At 53.3% G+C, this 13,952-nt stretch overlaps 1 protein-coding gene across 1 annotated transcript in view; it reads right to left on the reverse strand.

Annotated features, from left to right (window-relative positions):
- DDX31 (DEAD-box helicase 31) overlaps window positions 1-13,952 on the reverse strand; it is a 69,242-nt gene that overhangs the window by 35,872 nt on the left and 19,418 nt on the right. The window contains exons 13-15 of the mRNA XM_080819561.1: window positions 13,101-13,277; window positions 9,845-9,904; window positions 306-356 (exon numbers count right to left, since the gene is read on the reverse strand). Of these exons, the coding sequence (XP_080675687.1) occupies window positions 306-356; window positions 9,845-9,904; window positions 13,101-13,277 (288 nt within the window). The remainder of the gene's footprint in view (window positions 1-305; window positions 357-9,844; window positions 9,905-13,100; window positions 13,278-13,952) is intronic.

A 13,952-nucleotide genomic window follows, 5' to 3' on the forward strand; every position in this document is an offset into this window, starting at 1 on the left:
CCTGGTAATTCCTGTTATTTGCACATTGCTGGAACTTTGTGTGTGACACGCGTTAGGCTGGGAGCAGGGCAGCCCGCCCCTCCCTCCCACGACTGCTCAGTCTGGCTGGTTCCCTGCAGCGGTGGGGTGGGCTGGCTGGGTTCCGGAAAGCTATCAGGAGCAATGAGCAGATAAGGCTGGTTGCTGCCTGGTTACCAGGGCAACACCCAAGAGGCTAATAATAATTATTCCACTTAAAGCCAACGCATCTATTCGCAATCATGTATTCCCGCCTTGAGCTCACACCTTAACAACTAAAAAATTACCTGAACAATCCACGTGACTTGAGGGAGATCTAAGCCCCGAGCTGCAACATCCTTCAAAACAAAAAAAAAAAATGACTTAGGACTGAGTTTCTGAACCTTTTTTGGGCCATGGATCCATCTGATAATCTAATGCAAACGATGAGGGCTCGCGACCCCCCAGTGTGCACAGGCCGGTGTACACACACACACACACGTACACACACACTCACAGCGGCATACAACTTCAGAGAGCCACTGAAGTCCATCTGTGCTCGAAAATTCGAACTTGGGGGTAAGTTCTCCAGAACCTGTTGGTCAGGCGTCACCCCCCACTCTACTAGAACATAAACTATTAGCCCGAGAACTGAAGTCACAATCAGTTGTGTCATGTAAGAACTCTGGAAACTTCTAGCATGTATTATTACTTTCACATTTGCTCTGAAGAACCACTCTACAAATCAATGCTCTCGTGGGTTCTTTCCCGAGCCCCTTACCAAGAGGCAATACCTGACAGCGACATGGCTTTGAGACATATGTGGAAGGTCACCCCAAAGTACTCCCTTGTGGAGGGGAGTTGCAAAGTCTGACTGAGGACCTCTCAGCCTCAGAGAGCAGCAGAGACCAGATAATGTCCCACCTCCTCTGACAGTTACATCACAGCACCAGCCAAAGACTTACTTGACCGGACACACACATTGCAAAAGCAAAGAAGATGTATTTTTTCTCTCAGCTCGTTGCCACCCAAGGAGCACAGGCTCTCTGCTCTCGAGCGTCTGCCTGACCCTTCTGGCAGGGACTGGAGAACGGGCATCTTCCAGTGGGACAAACTGATGCGGGGCACTCGTGTCCAAGCATGACAGTCCTAACACGGTTATCCGCAGTTGCCATGTCCTGAGCACCGACTAGGCACTGGCAGCGTGAGTGCTTCACTGTACGACCTCGAGGGCTCTTCCAAACGACTCTGCAGCACCACGACTCCTCCCATTTGATGGATAGGAAACCAAGATTCGGACAGACGAGGTAGTCTGTCCAAAGACACACAACTAAGTAGAGGCAGCCCTCAAATCCAGGTCCACTTTACTTTTCCAAGGCCGTATTGTGCTATTCCTTCATCGAAAAAGATGCTGCATCCCTCATTAGCTCTTGGTGGGAACGCAAAATCGTCTAAAACCCTCCCGTGGGAAGTCCGGCAGGACCCAGCGAAACTACATATGCACTTGCCCTCTGACCCAGGTGCAATCTCACGCCTAGAAATCCATCCCAAAGACACTGGCAAAAATACAGCATGCTGCATGCACAAAGCTACTCATTTCGGCAAAATCTGTAACTGCAGGTGTGGAAAAGCCCCAGCGTCTGGCCGGAGACGGGTGGACTGAAAGACCGTCCCACCGACCCCCTGCAGCAGCGTGTCCCACGGCTGAGACGGGAGGGAGGCGCCAGTGTACAGACACGGAGAATCTCTACCATCCGTTCTGGTGCACAGAGTAGGCCTTCGTGTGAGAAATGAGGGAAATACAAATGTATCCGCCCACATTTTGAAAAGAAATAATGGAGGAGAAAAGCCAAAAGCTCACAGAATGTTACCTGCGGGGGACGGGATTGGGGGCGGCAGACAAGGGTTGAAGCTGGACCTCCTTGAAGGGACTTTGGCAATTTTGACGGTGAAATGACGTAAACGTTTTGACCTCACTGGAGAGGCAACAAGCTGTCATGCCACAGGAAGGACGCGGTGCTGCCTATGGGGTATTCTTTCCAAAAATCCGAGCAAATCTTAACCAGGTACAGAACCCCAACTCCTAGTCCACAGGAAGTGTCGGGGAGGGAGGAGACGTGGGCCCAACAAGAAGTCCAATCTGGAATGTGGAGTATTGTAAAGCACGGACAGCCTGGTTTCTTCCAGAAAAAAATCCAAAGAAAAAAAAAAGGAGGCTACCAGAAAACAAGACATTAGATGCGTAGATGGATAAATGGAGAGAGGAACAGAGAGATGGCCGGGGAGCCCATGGCCGGAAGGAGGCTCACCGGAACTATCCCCTGCAGCTGTCTCTGGGTAGAAGGACTGGGGTGGTTTTTATGGTTCTCCTTGTGTTTTCCTGTATCATTTGTCCATTATTTCCTCCCAAGTTTTTATCTAGAAAAATTTAAACCCCAAAGTTGGAAGAATAGTACGATGAGCTCTCATGAACCCTTCATCCAGATCTAGCAACCCCGAGTCTGTGCACATCCGCTTTCTTTTTCTCTACACACATACTCTTCTGAGCCCTTTGAAAGGAAATTGCAAATACCACTGATGTTTTATCTCTACTTTAGCATGTTACCTCCTAAGTAAAAGGACATTCTTCCTCACAAGCACAATACCAGCATCATACCTAAAAAATTAAATATTAAACTTTTTTTTTTAAAAAAAGATCTTATTTATTTGACAGAGAGAGCAAGCAAGGGCACACGGACACAAGCAGGGGGAGCAGCAGCAGAGGGAGAGGGAGAAGCAGGCTCCCCACTGAGCAGGGAGCCTGATGCGGGGCTCAATTCCAGGACCCTGGGATGATGACCTGAGCTGAATGCAGACGCTTCACCGACTGAGCCATCCAGGCGCCCCAAATAACATTATTTTCTAATAATCACCTCATATTCAAATTTCTCCAAAGGCACCTAAGATTGATTTTTATAGTTGTTTTTCTTGCCCAACTCAGGAACTAGCTCACAGATCATGCATTTGATTTTATTACCGTCACCTCTCACCTCTAGACTTCCATAATCTAGAATGATTTCCCTGCCCTTAATATTTAGTTATTTGGTTTTTTGACAACTCAGTTTTGAAGGAGTCCAGGTGTCTTGAAGGACGTCCCAGAATCCGGGTCTAACTGTGTCCTCGTGGTAAGATCCCGGTGGAGCTTTCCCGTGGGTGTGCTTCCCAGGACTGGATGCCAGGAAAGACCGAGGGCAGCCTGTCCAGCACTGGGGGGAGTTGTGCATGAACCCCCAAGGAAGTGGCATCCATGTGAAGGGACCTCTCTCCTTTGCAATAATCAGTAAGCTAGGGAGGAAAACTTTGAGACTGTTTCCCAAAACTGTTTGCCCAGAGGCTTCGGTGTCTACTGCCGCTGCCCGTCCGCATCAACGGTTGCCCTGGTGGGAGCAAAGAGATCGCTTCTGAAGTCTGTCATTCCCTTCTTCCACTTATTTATGTATCTATTTATTTTTAAAGATTTTGTTTATTTGAGAGAGAGAGAATGAAAGCCAGCAAACATGGGGGGGGAGGGTTAGAGGGAGAAGCAGATTCCCCACCGAGCAGGGAGCCGGATGCGGGGCTCCATCCCGGGACCCTGGGATCATGACCTGAGCGGAAGGCAGTCGCCCAACCCACTGAGCCACCCAGGTGCCCTTCCTTCTTCCATTTACTGTTGGCACTTTTCGGTAAAGTGCAGCTTGCCTTCCCCCGCCCTTTGCATGCAGAGAGCTTTCCTGGAGAACAATAACAAAGTCCCTGCAGGAGCTCGCCGAGACAGCCTTGTGGTGTGCTGCCCGGTGCTGGGGGCAGAAGCCGAGGAGGACACTGGCCACCGTCATCTAAGCCACCAGTGTAGGGGGACCACTCAGGGCAGGTCGGGATTGGACTGCCTTTGCTCCAACTATGCCCGAGCCGGCGGGGTTTCTCTGAACGGTGGCTAGGCTGCATTTATTCAGTGTTAAGTGGGAGTTTAATATACTAAGTGCATCAACCAGCCACGAAGTGTTTTCAGATAGCTCCCGCTGCCCTGAGAGCGGAGGGCTGATGTTCCAGAGCTGAAATCTTTGAGAACACAATTTAGAGAGTTCTCTGTCTTAAAGGGGAGCAGGCACTGCTTTCTACACTAACCACAGCTGATGCCTTTAGAAAACCTGACGGGTTCTTAAATCTGCTAAGCTCTTGTTAAGAAGTGATTTATTTTATTTAAGTGCTCTGCGGTGGGAGATGCGTGTAGACAATGGGCTGTCTAAGCTTTACAGACAGGCTTTGTGAAAAATTTAATGCTCATCGGTTTAGTAAATTCAACCAAGAAACACAGATGAAACTCTAAAATAGCATATGACGTTCGTGGAGCTCACTGAGCACAAACACGCTGAAACAGTGGGGAAGGATGCCAGCAGCCTTCTCGGGACCGTTCGCGGTTCCATTTCCCGCTTGGCTGATCCGGCTCGGGGTGGTGGTGGGGGGTGCTGGCCGAGACACCATCTTCCTATCTCCCACCACTTCCTGTCTCAGGGTGGGGACCCTCACTGACAGCCACCCTAGCTCAGGTATCACCCGGACACTTCTGAAAGTCCTCCTTCCTATTCTCAGCCCAGGCTGCCACAGAGAATGGGACAAAGGGATAACCTCCATGGTCCAGGAACACAGAGAATGGGACTCTACCATCCCTGTACAGCCATACCATCCGGGCAAGTTAACACAGCTTCCTGACCCTCAGTTTACCCACCTATACGATGGCTGTAAGATTCCCCCTGTTAATCTCATGTCATGAGGCTGCTGCAAAGACCGAATGGGCCTGCTTCTGTGAAGGATTTCCTCCCACGACGAGGCGGGAATTGGCACGGTGGCAATCGGGCAGTGGTGTGATTCTCCTCGCACCCACCACGCGACCTGGGCAGAGGACCGCAAAGAAGCCACGGTCTGCTCCATTGTCTGGAACGCCACCAGCCAGTGGCACCGGATCGACAGGAAACTGACCTGCCCGAGACTCAGCAAAGGCTTCGGTGTTCTGCCCTCTTAGATCCTCAGACCCAGCCCAACTGTATTCCTTTGAGCTAATTAGGGCAAAAGAATTGCTAAAGTCAGTTCTGAAAGACACTCAACAGTGAGGCCTTGAAGGCCCAGGGCTTGACAATTGGCTGCCTCCACGAGACCAAGGAGTACAGATGGAAGGCAGCTTGCTCAGGTGCCAGCCTGTCAGTTGGATTAAAATGACTCATTTATTTATCCAAGAACCTCACAAAGTGCTTTTACTAACAGGGAGAGGGGGCCTGCCGGCTCTCTGAGCAAGGGACGCAGCAAATTCGCCTCTGCCGCCTTCCCGGCCTGCCAAAAGTCATTATTGCCGTGTGTGGAAAGCCATCAGCGGGGTACAGGCCCCCGTTGTCCGGGTGACAGATTGGGCTGCGTAATCAGAGGAGGAAGGAGAGAGTGCAGAAGCTGTCAGAGGCGAGAGCTCTTGGCTGGAGCCGCCAAAAAACTGGCAACATGAGTTAGCGTAACTGAGTAAACAGCCAACCATCTCCAAATGATCTTGCCATTAACACGAATGAAATAAAGTGGAAAAGATCAACTTTACCTCAAAAGCACGCCCCAGAGAAAACCAAGAAAGTCTACATTTATTGTTGGTGGTGAAGTGACATTCTCGTGACTCTCACGGCCTCACCTCCCAGCCTCCTTTGTCTCCCAGCCTCCTGGCACAGTGGAAATTCCCCAGGAGGAAGGGAGATTAAGAACCGCACAGACAGAACAGTGTGCTTCAAGACAAAAAAAAAAAAAAAAAATGGAGAAGGTGGACGAAAGCAGCACAGGTGGCTCAGGTGTCTTCCGAAAGCAAGCACGTGCTGATGGACAGCCAAGACGGAGGCCCCCGGAGAACCGGCCCGCAGAGCGAGGGGAGCTGGGAGTGCCCCTCCGGGCCAGGAGAAAGGTGACCGCGCTCCATGCTTCCAGGGACGACCAGGGAGCGCTGTGTGTATGACAGAAAGCCCAGGGCTGGACTGCCAGCCAGACGCGGCGCAGGAATATGATTTTCCAGTCACTCCGCGCTACTTCCCTTTATCGACTCATCCATATAACAATGGGGATGAAACCCACTGTCCCCCCCTTTGGCTCAGGGTGAGCTCTTCACCCGAAGCAGGAGGAAATACCCTGTAGGTAACCCAGTGTCTCCCATCGGATTCCTTTGATTTCTTAATTCCATTTAGGAAAGTGGGCTTGGAACTTTCAAACGGCTCCTTCCTGCTAATCCCTTCTCCCTTCTCAACTCGGCTTCTTAGATCTACTTCTCCGGAGAACACAAGCTGACACGGGAACGCGTCAGGAGCGCCCCTTCACAGACGGGTCTGTCCTGCCCCCACTGCCCTCTCGCTTCTGCCTACGCTTCACACCCGCAAGGCCTCACACGGTCACCGAGAACCCACAGGACACAAAGCCACGCAGCAGGTCCTGAAAGGCCACATAAAATGAGAAAGGTCCTTGCTTTAAGATTGTTCGTAATTAAGATGGAAGAGAACACGCACACACACCCATCCTTAACTGTTCCTAGTAACAGAAGAGTCGGCAGGGAGGAAAATGGATCGGGGGAGGGATTTTCAAGTCCTAACGAGCAGCACTGGGAGTTTTTGAGCGGTTCCAGCACAGTTCCCAGCCTCTCATACACGGAGAGCCAGTCTTCTGAGCTCGTTAAAACATCTTGGGATGAGGGGCGCCTGGGCGGCTCAGCCGTTAAGTGTCTGCCTTCGGCTCGGGTCATGATCCCAGGGTGCTGGGATCGAGCCCCGCGTTTGGCTCCCTGCTCAGCGGAAAGCCTGCTTCTCCCTCTCCCACTCCCCCTGCTGTGTTCCCTCTCTCGCTGTGTCTCTCTAAATCAAATTGAAAAAAAAAATATATATATATATTAAAAAAAGATCTTGGGATGATAAATCAAAATGGCAACAGGTACGGTAAGAAGGAGGGAAAACGCCCCCGCCACGACGGACAGCACGAGCCCGCTCTACCCAAAGAAGCCCGTCCTCCATCCGCCCCGTCACGCCGTGGCCCCCGCTCCTCATTAACACTACGGAGGCTCCTGGAGAGCATGCAGAGGGCCTGGCAAGCAACAGGCTGCTTAAAAGGACACAGAGTGACAGCATCTCTGCATCCTCGCCACGATCTACCGCAGTGGGTCTCCTGTGCCTAAAGCTCTCGGGCACCAGAAGCTTCAGGCTGAAGCAAATGAACATGGCAGAACCGCAGGAATTCGGAGAGGGCGAAGGAAGAGCTCCTCCCACCAGAGACCACGGGCTCGGATCTGGGCTTACAGGTGACCGGAAATGAGCCCTCCCACCCCCGGGGTTCTCCGGTGGTCTTCATGGCACAAGGAAGACGACGTGAAGCCGGTGGAAGGTCAGCACACTGGAAGGTTCCTCGGCAAGCGAGCGAGCACACACCAAGAACCTTCAGTGACATCAGATTGCGGGCAAGTGAGAGTCGGCTTTCTGTGCAGCACCCGGGCCTGGCGGGGGGCAGAGGGGTGGGGGTGCTGTGCTCTGCCAAGTCAGGGGTGCTCCCTGGCTGGCTGACCTCACTTTGCCTGCAGGTGTCAACCACATGAATCAAGGGAAGTCGTCACAGGCTTCTGACCCCACTGAGAATTACCTTTAAAAAAGAATGACCTTCACTTCCATGTAAACCTACTAAAAAGGCCAAAATCAAAACCAACCAAAACACTGAGCTTCATATCCCTAGAGCCCACTTTGAGACCCAGAGCTGACCCATGTCTGTAAAAAACACCAGGAGGTTTGAAAATTTTCCACCAGGGACAAACCCAACATCTTAAAGGTCCAAGATAAAACATTCTGCTCCTGTCTTAAACTCCCCCACAAAAGTTCCTACTGCTCCTGTTCCAATATGGACAACCCGTAACATTCAGCCGTCAGGTTCTCCGCGTGTATGAAAAATGGGACTCCCCGCCACGAGCAAGCGCAGCGGCGCCTCGCTCAGTCTTCAGAAGAAGGCAGGCAGACGCGGGTGGTTTTCAACACAGTGTTTCTCGGGCCCCAATATTCCAATATTCACCTCTTTGGCTCACAAACACTGAGTATATACGCGCACCTGCTCCGGGGCAGACACTGACATGGGACCGCAGACAAGACACAGTCCGTCCCTAGGGGCTCGCGATCGTGGGGAGAGGACACTTAGACCAGGCGTGATGAGGACCGTAAGAAGCACGGGCGCAGTGGGAATGCCTGACGGGGGAAAACGCGGGCTCCCGGAGCTCACTTTCTTCAAAACCTGAAATTGAAGTCTCAGGAGGGGCTCGTCCAAGTCAGGGCGGGCTTCCGTAGAGGGAATGCACGTGCAAAGGCCCCAAGGCCAGGAAAAGGACGGATGCTGCATTCGGGGGGGTGGGAAGAGGAGCCTGCCTGGCTGAGGGCAGGGAGCAAGGGGGGACGCTGAGACCAAAGAAACAGGAAGGGGTCAGGACCCAGGAAGTCTGACTGGACATGGTAAGGACCGCTGGCGAATTTGTCAGGTAGATCCTGTGGACTCATCTTCGCTGCAGACTCGCCCTTTGGGGGTGCGGGAGCGCTCACACTGCGTCTGATTTGCGGATGGGCTTCGCCAAGCGGGGGGCCACTGGGCGGACTCGGTCCTCCTCAGGAGGCAGGTGTGCCAGTCGTGACCATTCCCAGATCAGGACGACAGAGCCACAGAGTCACCGCTTGCCACACTAGTGTGAGAACTGGCACCCTGTGATAAAACGGGTGACCGGGTGGCCCCTCCTACAGGAGACGCAACGCTGCACTCACTCGTAAACTGTGCCTTTAGGAAGAGAACAATGCCTGTTGCCTTGAAAACTGAAGGCAGAGCAGAGGTTCCTTAAAATGTAACTGCACAGGTGCCTGGGTGGCTCAGTGGGTTAAGCATCAGCCTTCGGCTCAGGTCACAATCCCAGGACCCTAGGATCGAGTCCCACGTCAGGCTCCCTGCCAAGCAGGGAGTCTGCTTCTCCCTCTCCCTCTGCCTGCCACTCCCCCTGCTTATGCGTGCGCGCGCTCTCTATGTCAAATAAATAATAAAATCTTAAAAAAAAAAAAAAACAAAAAGTAAATGCACAAAGAAGCAAGGCCTGGATAGGTGAGCCAAGAGCTGACAGTCTGTTCTGTCCGGCACTCACCTACGGGACAAGCCGGTTTCAGGGCAACCTCGGGATCGCACTTCTCAGACACCCAGCTGGGGGTTAAGTTGCATCATCCGAGATGGCACAAGGAGGGAAGATACTTTAATCTCAGGAGCCGGCGACAACCACGGTGAAGTGAGTCCCCAGAGGCGGGGACACTGAAGGAGTGAGTTTTCAGTCTCAAAAGAGCACGTTAGAGGCGCATCCAAGAGGCCAGCTCTGTGCCGGAGGCAGCGGCCACGCAAGCCCGCCATGACCGAGGCCGAGTGACCTGGTCCGGAGAACCACAGGGCACGACAGTCTGAGGCAGCGGCAGCGGCAGAGAGCGCCTGTGCAAGCACGTCTATTTTCCTTCTAAAAAAGGCGAGCAGAGGCAGGAGAGGGGTTCTGTCGCAAAGAGACTTTCTCAGCTCTAATTACTCCCGAAAGCTGTAATTTACACGTTTTTGGTGGATAGAAATCGCCAAGATTCACACATTTTCAGACCAACAGCTGCCACTATTAGTGAGCAAATCGGCAAGACTTGTGCGCGGCGGCACAGTCAGGTGACACACCAGAAGTGCAAGGCGACCAGCCGCACCCTGAGGGGCTGGCTGCGGGGCGACCTGGCGAGAGGAACGGCGGGGGAGCCCAGCCTCCCCGTCGAGGGCAGAGGGTACGTACCGTACAGAGAAGGACGCCTGTCTTGGAGTGCGAGAATTCTTGAAACACTGCTGTTCTTTCCTATAAAGATGAGGAAAGACACAGTCTTACAACTCTGAGGTCAGACCCAGCACAGCAGGCTTAGACCCCGTACCTCCCCCGCTTCCTCCTGCTCGATCCATTTTTAGGCCCTGAAAGGCTGTGCCGAGAAAGAGGAAGAAGTAGTCCCGTCCCGTCCCGTCCTCTCATCAGACCCTGTCCTTCCAGGACTGGACTTGCTGGACTCTGACAAGGCAGTGGAGCTTTGGGGGCAGCACGTCTCAGTAACACAGGGCCAGGGCTGGCGCAGCCTTCGGGAACGGCCGATCCCGGGAGCAGGCAAGGCCCGAGGCCACAAGTGACTGCACTCCCGGTTCCCAACTCAGAATCTGTTCTAAACACGTTTTTCTACAGGTGGTCCACAGGCAGCCTTTCCTACAGGGCGATGCTTAAAAAAATGAACTTCAAAGAAAATTTACAAATTATAAAAACCATATATTCTAACCGTAGAAAATTATATATTTTAAGTCAGAGGAAGAAAACCAAATCGTTCCCCCACTCAAAGCAAACAAACCACCACTGTCAGCAACCCCTTCTGGGCATGGGACCCAAGATGTGGCTTCTTCAAGAATGGCAGCGTGCTACTTCTCCTACGAACGTGCTCTCGTGCCGACAGAAAACGAACGTCCTGTCGTGCCACTAAGTCCACATTCGGCTTAGTCAGTGCTCCATGACCGGACTTGGGCTGTCTCCGACTGTTTGCTGTTACGCCCAGGGCTGGGATCAACACCTTCATAGATAATTTGTTGTACAGGTGTTTCATCAATCCCTTGGGGGTGGAACCCTAAAGGCAGTCTCGAGGGCACAGGGCATGTCCATTCGAGAGGCCTGCCAAGGGCACGCCCCATGTGGCCCGAGCCACAGCACGGCCAACAGCTCAGACCTGGCCGTGTCTATCAGCAATGGAAAAGGAATACAACCAAAGCACTAAACATGTGGGTGGCTCGGGAACAGGAATGGGGTCTCCCTCACTCCGGTCCTTTGCATGCATCTCCTGTGTCATATGACTGGAGGCCCTGGGCACAGCGGGTAACGACATCAGCACACACAGAGCACTAGCACGTCCCACACGGTGGGCTACGCTCTGCAGGCCTGAACTTTGCCTGATCCGCACAAAACCCCGTGAGCAGAACTATCACCACCCCATTTCCAGATGAAGGCATCGAGGCACAGAAAGGTGAAGTCACTTCTTGTCCAAGGGACACGTACACTGCAAGGTTCGCAATGGCACATGGACCCAGGGGGCTGTGTTCCCGAATGGCATCCAGGCCTCAGGGAAGACAGCTGCATTTGCCCAGAGTGCTGCAGTCTTTAGAAGGATCATGTTTAATGAACCCATTGTAGAGTGAAAATTAGAAAAAAATCAGGAAAGCTCATAGAAGCCTGTGAGATGCCCTATGGACTAGACGTAATGTGTTCAGATTTGGGGTAAGGAAAAAACTGCCAAACCCAGAGCATTCCTCATGCGATCAGGCAACAACTTCTTCCAATGGCAACTTCTAACACTTACAAACGTGGTCAGGACCACATCGACCACCAGCGGGAATATACTAAGGTCATGCGGAACAGCGGCCAGGCAGATGGGACTGGGGTTGTGGGACAAGAACGCCAGTAAAACAGTATCTAGAGGTACTGCCTCCCAACTTCTACCCATCTCATGAGAAGGCTGTGGAGGCTAAACACTTAATAAACAGAACAACAATAAGGGGCAGGCTCGCCATATGGGAGAGAGCGAGAACAGCAGTAACGGCACCTACACCCCCAGAGCACGCACGAAGCAGGTTCTACACTGCGCACGTGCTCCGCGTGCACTCAGTGCGCCACCGCACTGACCCCGTGAAGTAAGTACCAGTGTCACCTCCCTTTGAGAGACGGGCTAACTGGGGCACAGGGAGGTGGCACGCTCTCCTGAGGCCGCACAACCGGTAAAGGCAGAGGCAGCACCAGAGCATGCAGCCGTGAGCGCCCTGCCGGACCAGTGCCCTTCGAGTGTGAGGCAAACGGTCTGAGATAATTTCACTCAGAGCTTCTGCACGGCCTCTGCAAATTCCTAGATCCTCCCAGGCCTGGCGGCGATTCCCTTGTCATCCTTACGTCCACCCTGCAGAGGGTCTCGGAGGAATTCAGGACAGAGAGGACAAGGAACAAACACTGTAAATGGCATGAAATTAGGAAATCAACAAATCCAACTGGATCGGGGGCCCTGAAGCTGAAAACCAAGAGTGTATAAAATGCACAAAGGCTGGACTGTTTGGGAAACTCTACCCAATCTTGTGGTAAATAAGAAGCTGTGTCCTTGAGTGACCTTGAGCAAGCTCCCTTCTGAGGCTCCACATCTTTAATTATTAACACAACAAAAGTGAGCACAAGAAGGGGCCTGGGCTCGACTTTAACGTCTCCTTCGGCTCTAGAGATGCTGTGTGTTTTCAGGCTGGTTCCAGTCAAGTCTCGCTCTGACTCCTGGTCGGCTCTCCCTGTCTGAGCGCCTGGTCACCTCCTTCTAGGACAAGAAGGAGCTTGTCCCCCTTCCACACCAGCGTTCCCCCCCTCAGTCTGCTCTCTGCCGACCGCCTCCACGGAATGAGGGCCTCGCGGCCCAGAACCTAAAATCCGGGAGCCGCTCTCCTCTTCCTCCTGAGCGACAGTATCGCTCCGAGCCGAGACAGAACGGAGACCCTGAAGCCCCTCTCCCGACCAAGGTGTTAAGAGTGAGAGCGCTGTATCTTGTTGACAATGACAGCAGTCGCGCTCAGCAGTACCATATGGGATCCACAATTTAGCTCCATTAATGCTCTTAATTTGAAGACATCAAGCCCTAATTACACACTGGGTACTAAAAAGGCAAAACCCCTCCCCGGTGCCAGCTACTCAGTGGTACTCTGTTGCCTTAACAGCTGGCTGAGGCAGACTCGGGCCAAGACAGGCCTGTGAGCTCTCTCAGGTGGAAGAGGGCAGCTCCCGGAGCACGAGCACATGGGAACAATGGACGCCCTTGCCCGGGCCCGCAGAGCCGTGGGGTCTGCTTCCAGGGCCGGCGGCTCGCCCACCTGAGACATGTCCCTACCCGGCCCAGTGGGGTCCGAGAGGGAGGGTGGCACCGACCCGGGAGGACACGCTCCCGCTCCTGGGCCTCGGGTCGGCTCCCGCCTCTGCTCCCGGGGTCCCGCGCGGTGCTCACCTCCTGCTCCATGTTGCCGTGCAGCCGCAGGAATTTTAATCGCGTGGACACAGATGGTGGCTGCCCGGACGCCGGGGCCCCGAGGCGGCTCGGCAGGGTCTGCAGGAAGAGGTGGTAGTGGAACTCCACCAGCTCACAACTCGAGAAAAAGACGATCATCTTCTGGTCTTTTTCAAACTACATCAGGACAGAGGGGGGAAAGAACCACCACATGTTTTTAAGATCAGGTGACACTAAAATGAGTGTTTCTCTAAAATACACAGTCCTGCCGGCCCCAATTTGGAAACGCGGTGAAGGACAGCTTTGAATTATTTCACAAAAATAATCCCGATACAACATGCTACGGAGCGGAGATGAGAGGAAGACAGCAGAGCTGTAACTGCGACCGGCTTTCCCGAATCTGAGACAGACACGCCGGAGGCTCTCTGCGCCCACCCAGGGCTCGCCGCGCGCGCGGCAGTCGGGAGGCCTCGCCCTCCAGCCCCTGCACCCGCTACGCTGCCACGACCAGGCAAAGGTGGCACAAGATCTCGTAAGCACAGAAATACTGGCACTCTTCCGAAACCACGAGCACAAGACTCTGTCTGCCCACATTCCGCGTGCTCCTGCCACCTGTGATGCTCCTGTTTTCGGGCCTGGAAGAGGATTCGGGCAGATTTCGTGTCGAGCGTGGCAGCTGGCCCTGACCTCTGGTTCTTTACCACAACCCCGGAACCACTGACTGGTACGGTCTGCATCAGCAAACACGGGTGAGCTGGAAAACTCTTGCGCGTGTGTGTACGTGAGGGCCCCTCTGTTTGCTGCCATCGACACCTGACACGGGAAGACGGGACCTTCTTCCCTCGACTGAGC

This window comes from Martes martes (genome assembly GCF_963455335.1).
Source record: "Martes martes genome assembly, chromosome: 12".
NCBI classification, from domain to species: Eukaryota; Metazoa; Chordata; class Mammalia; order Carnivora; family Mustelidae; genus Martes; species Martes martes.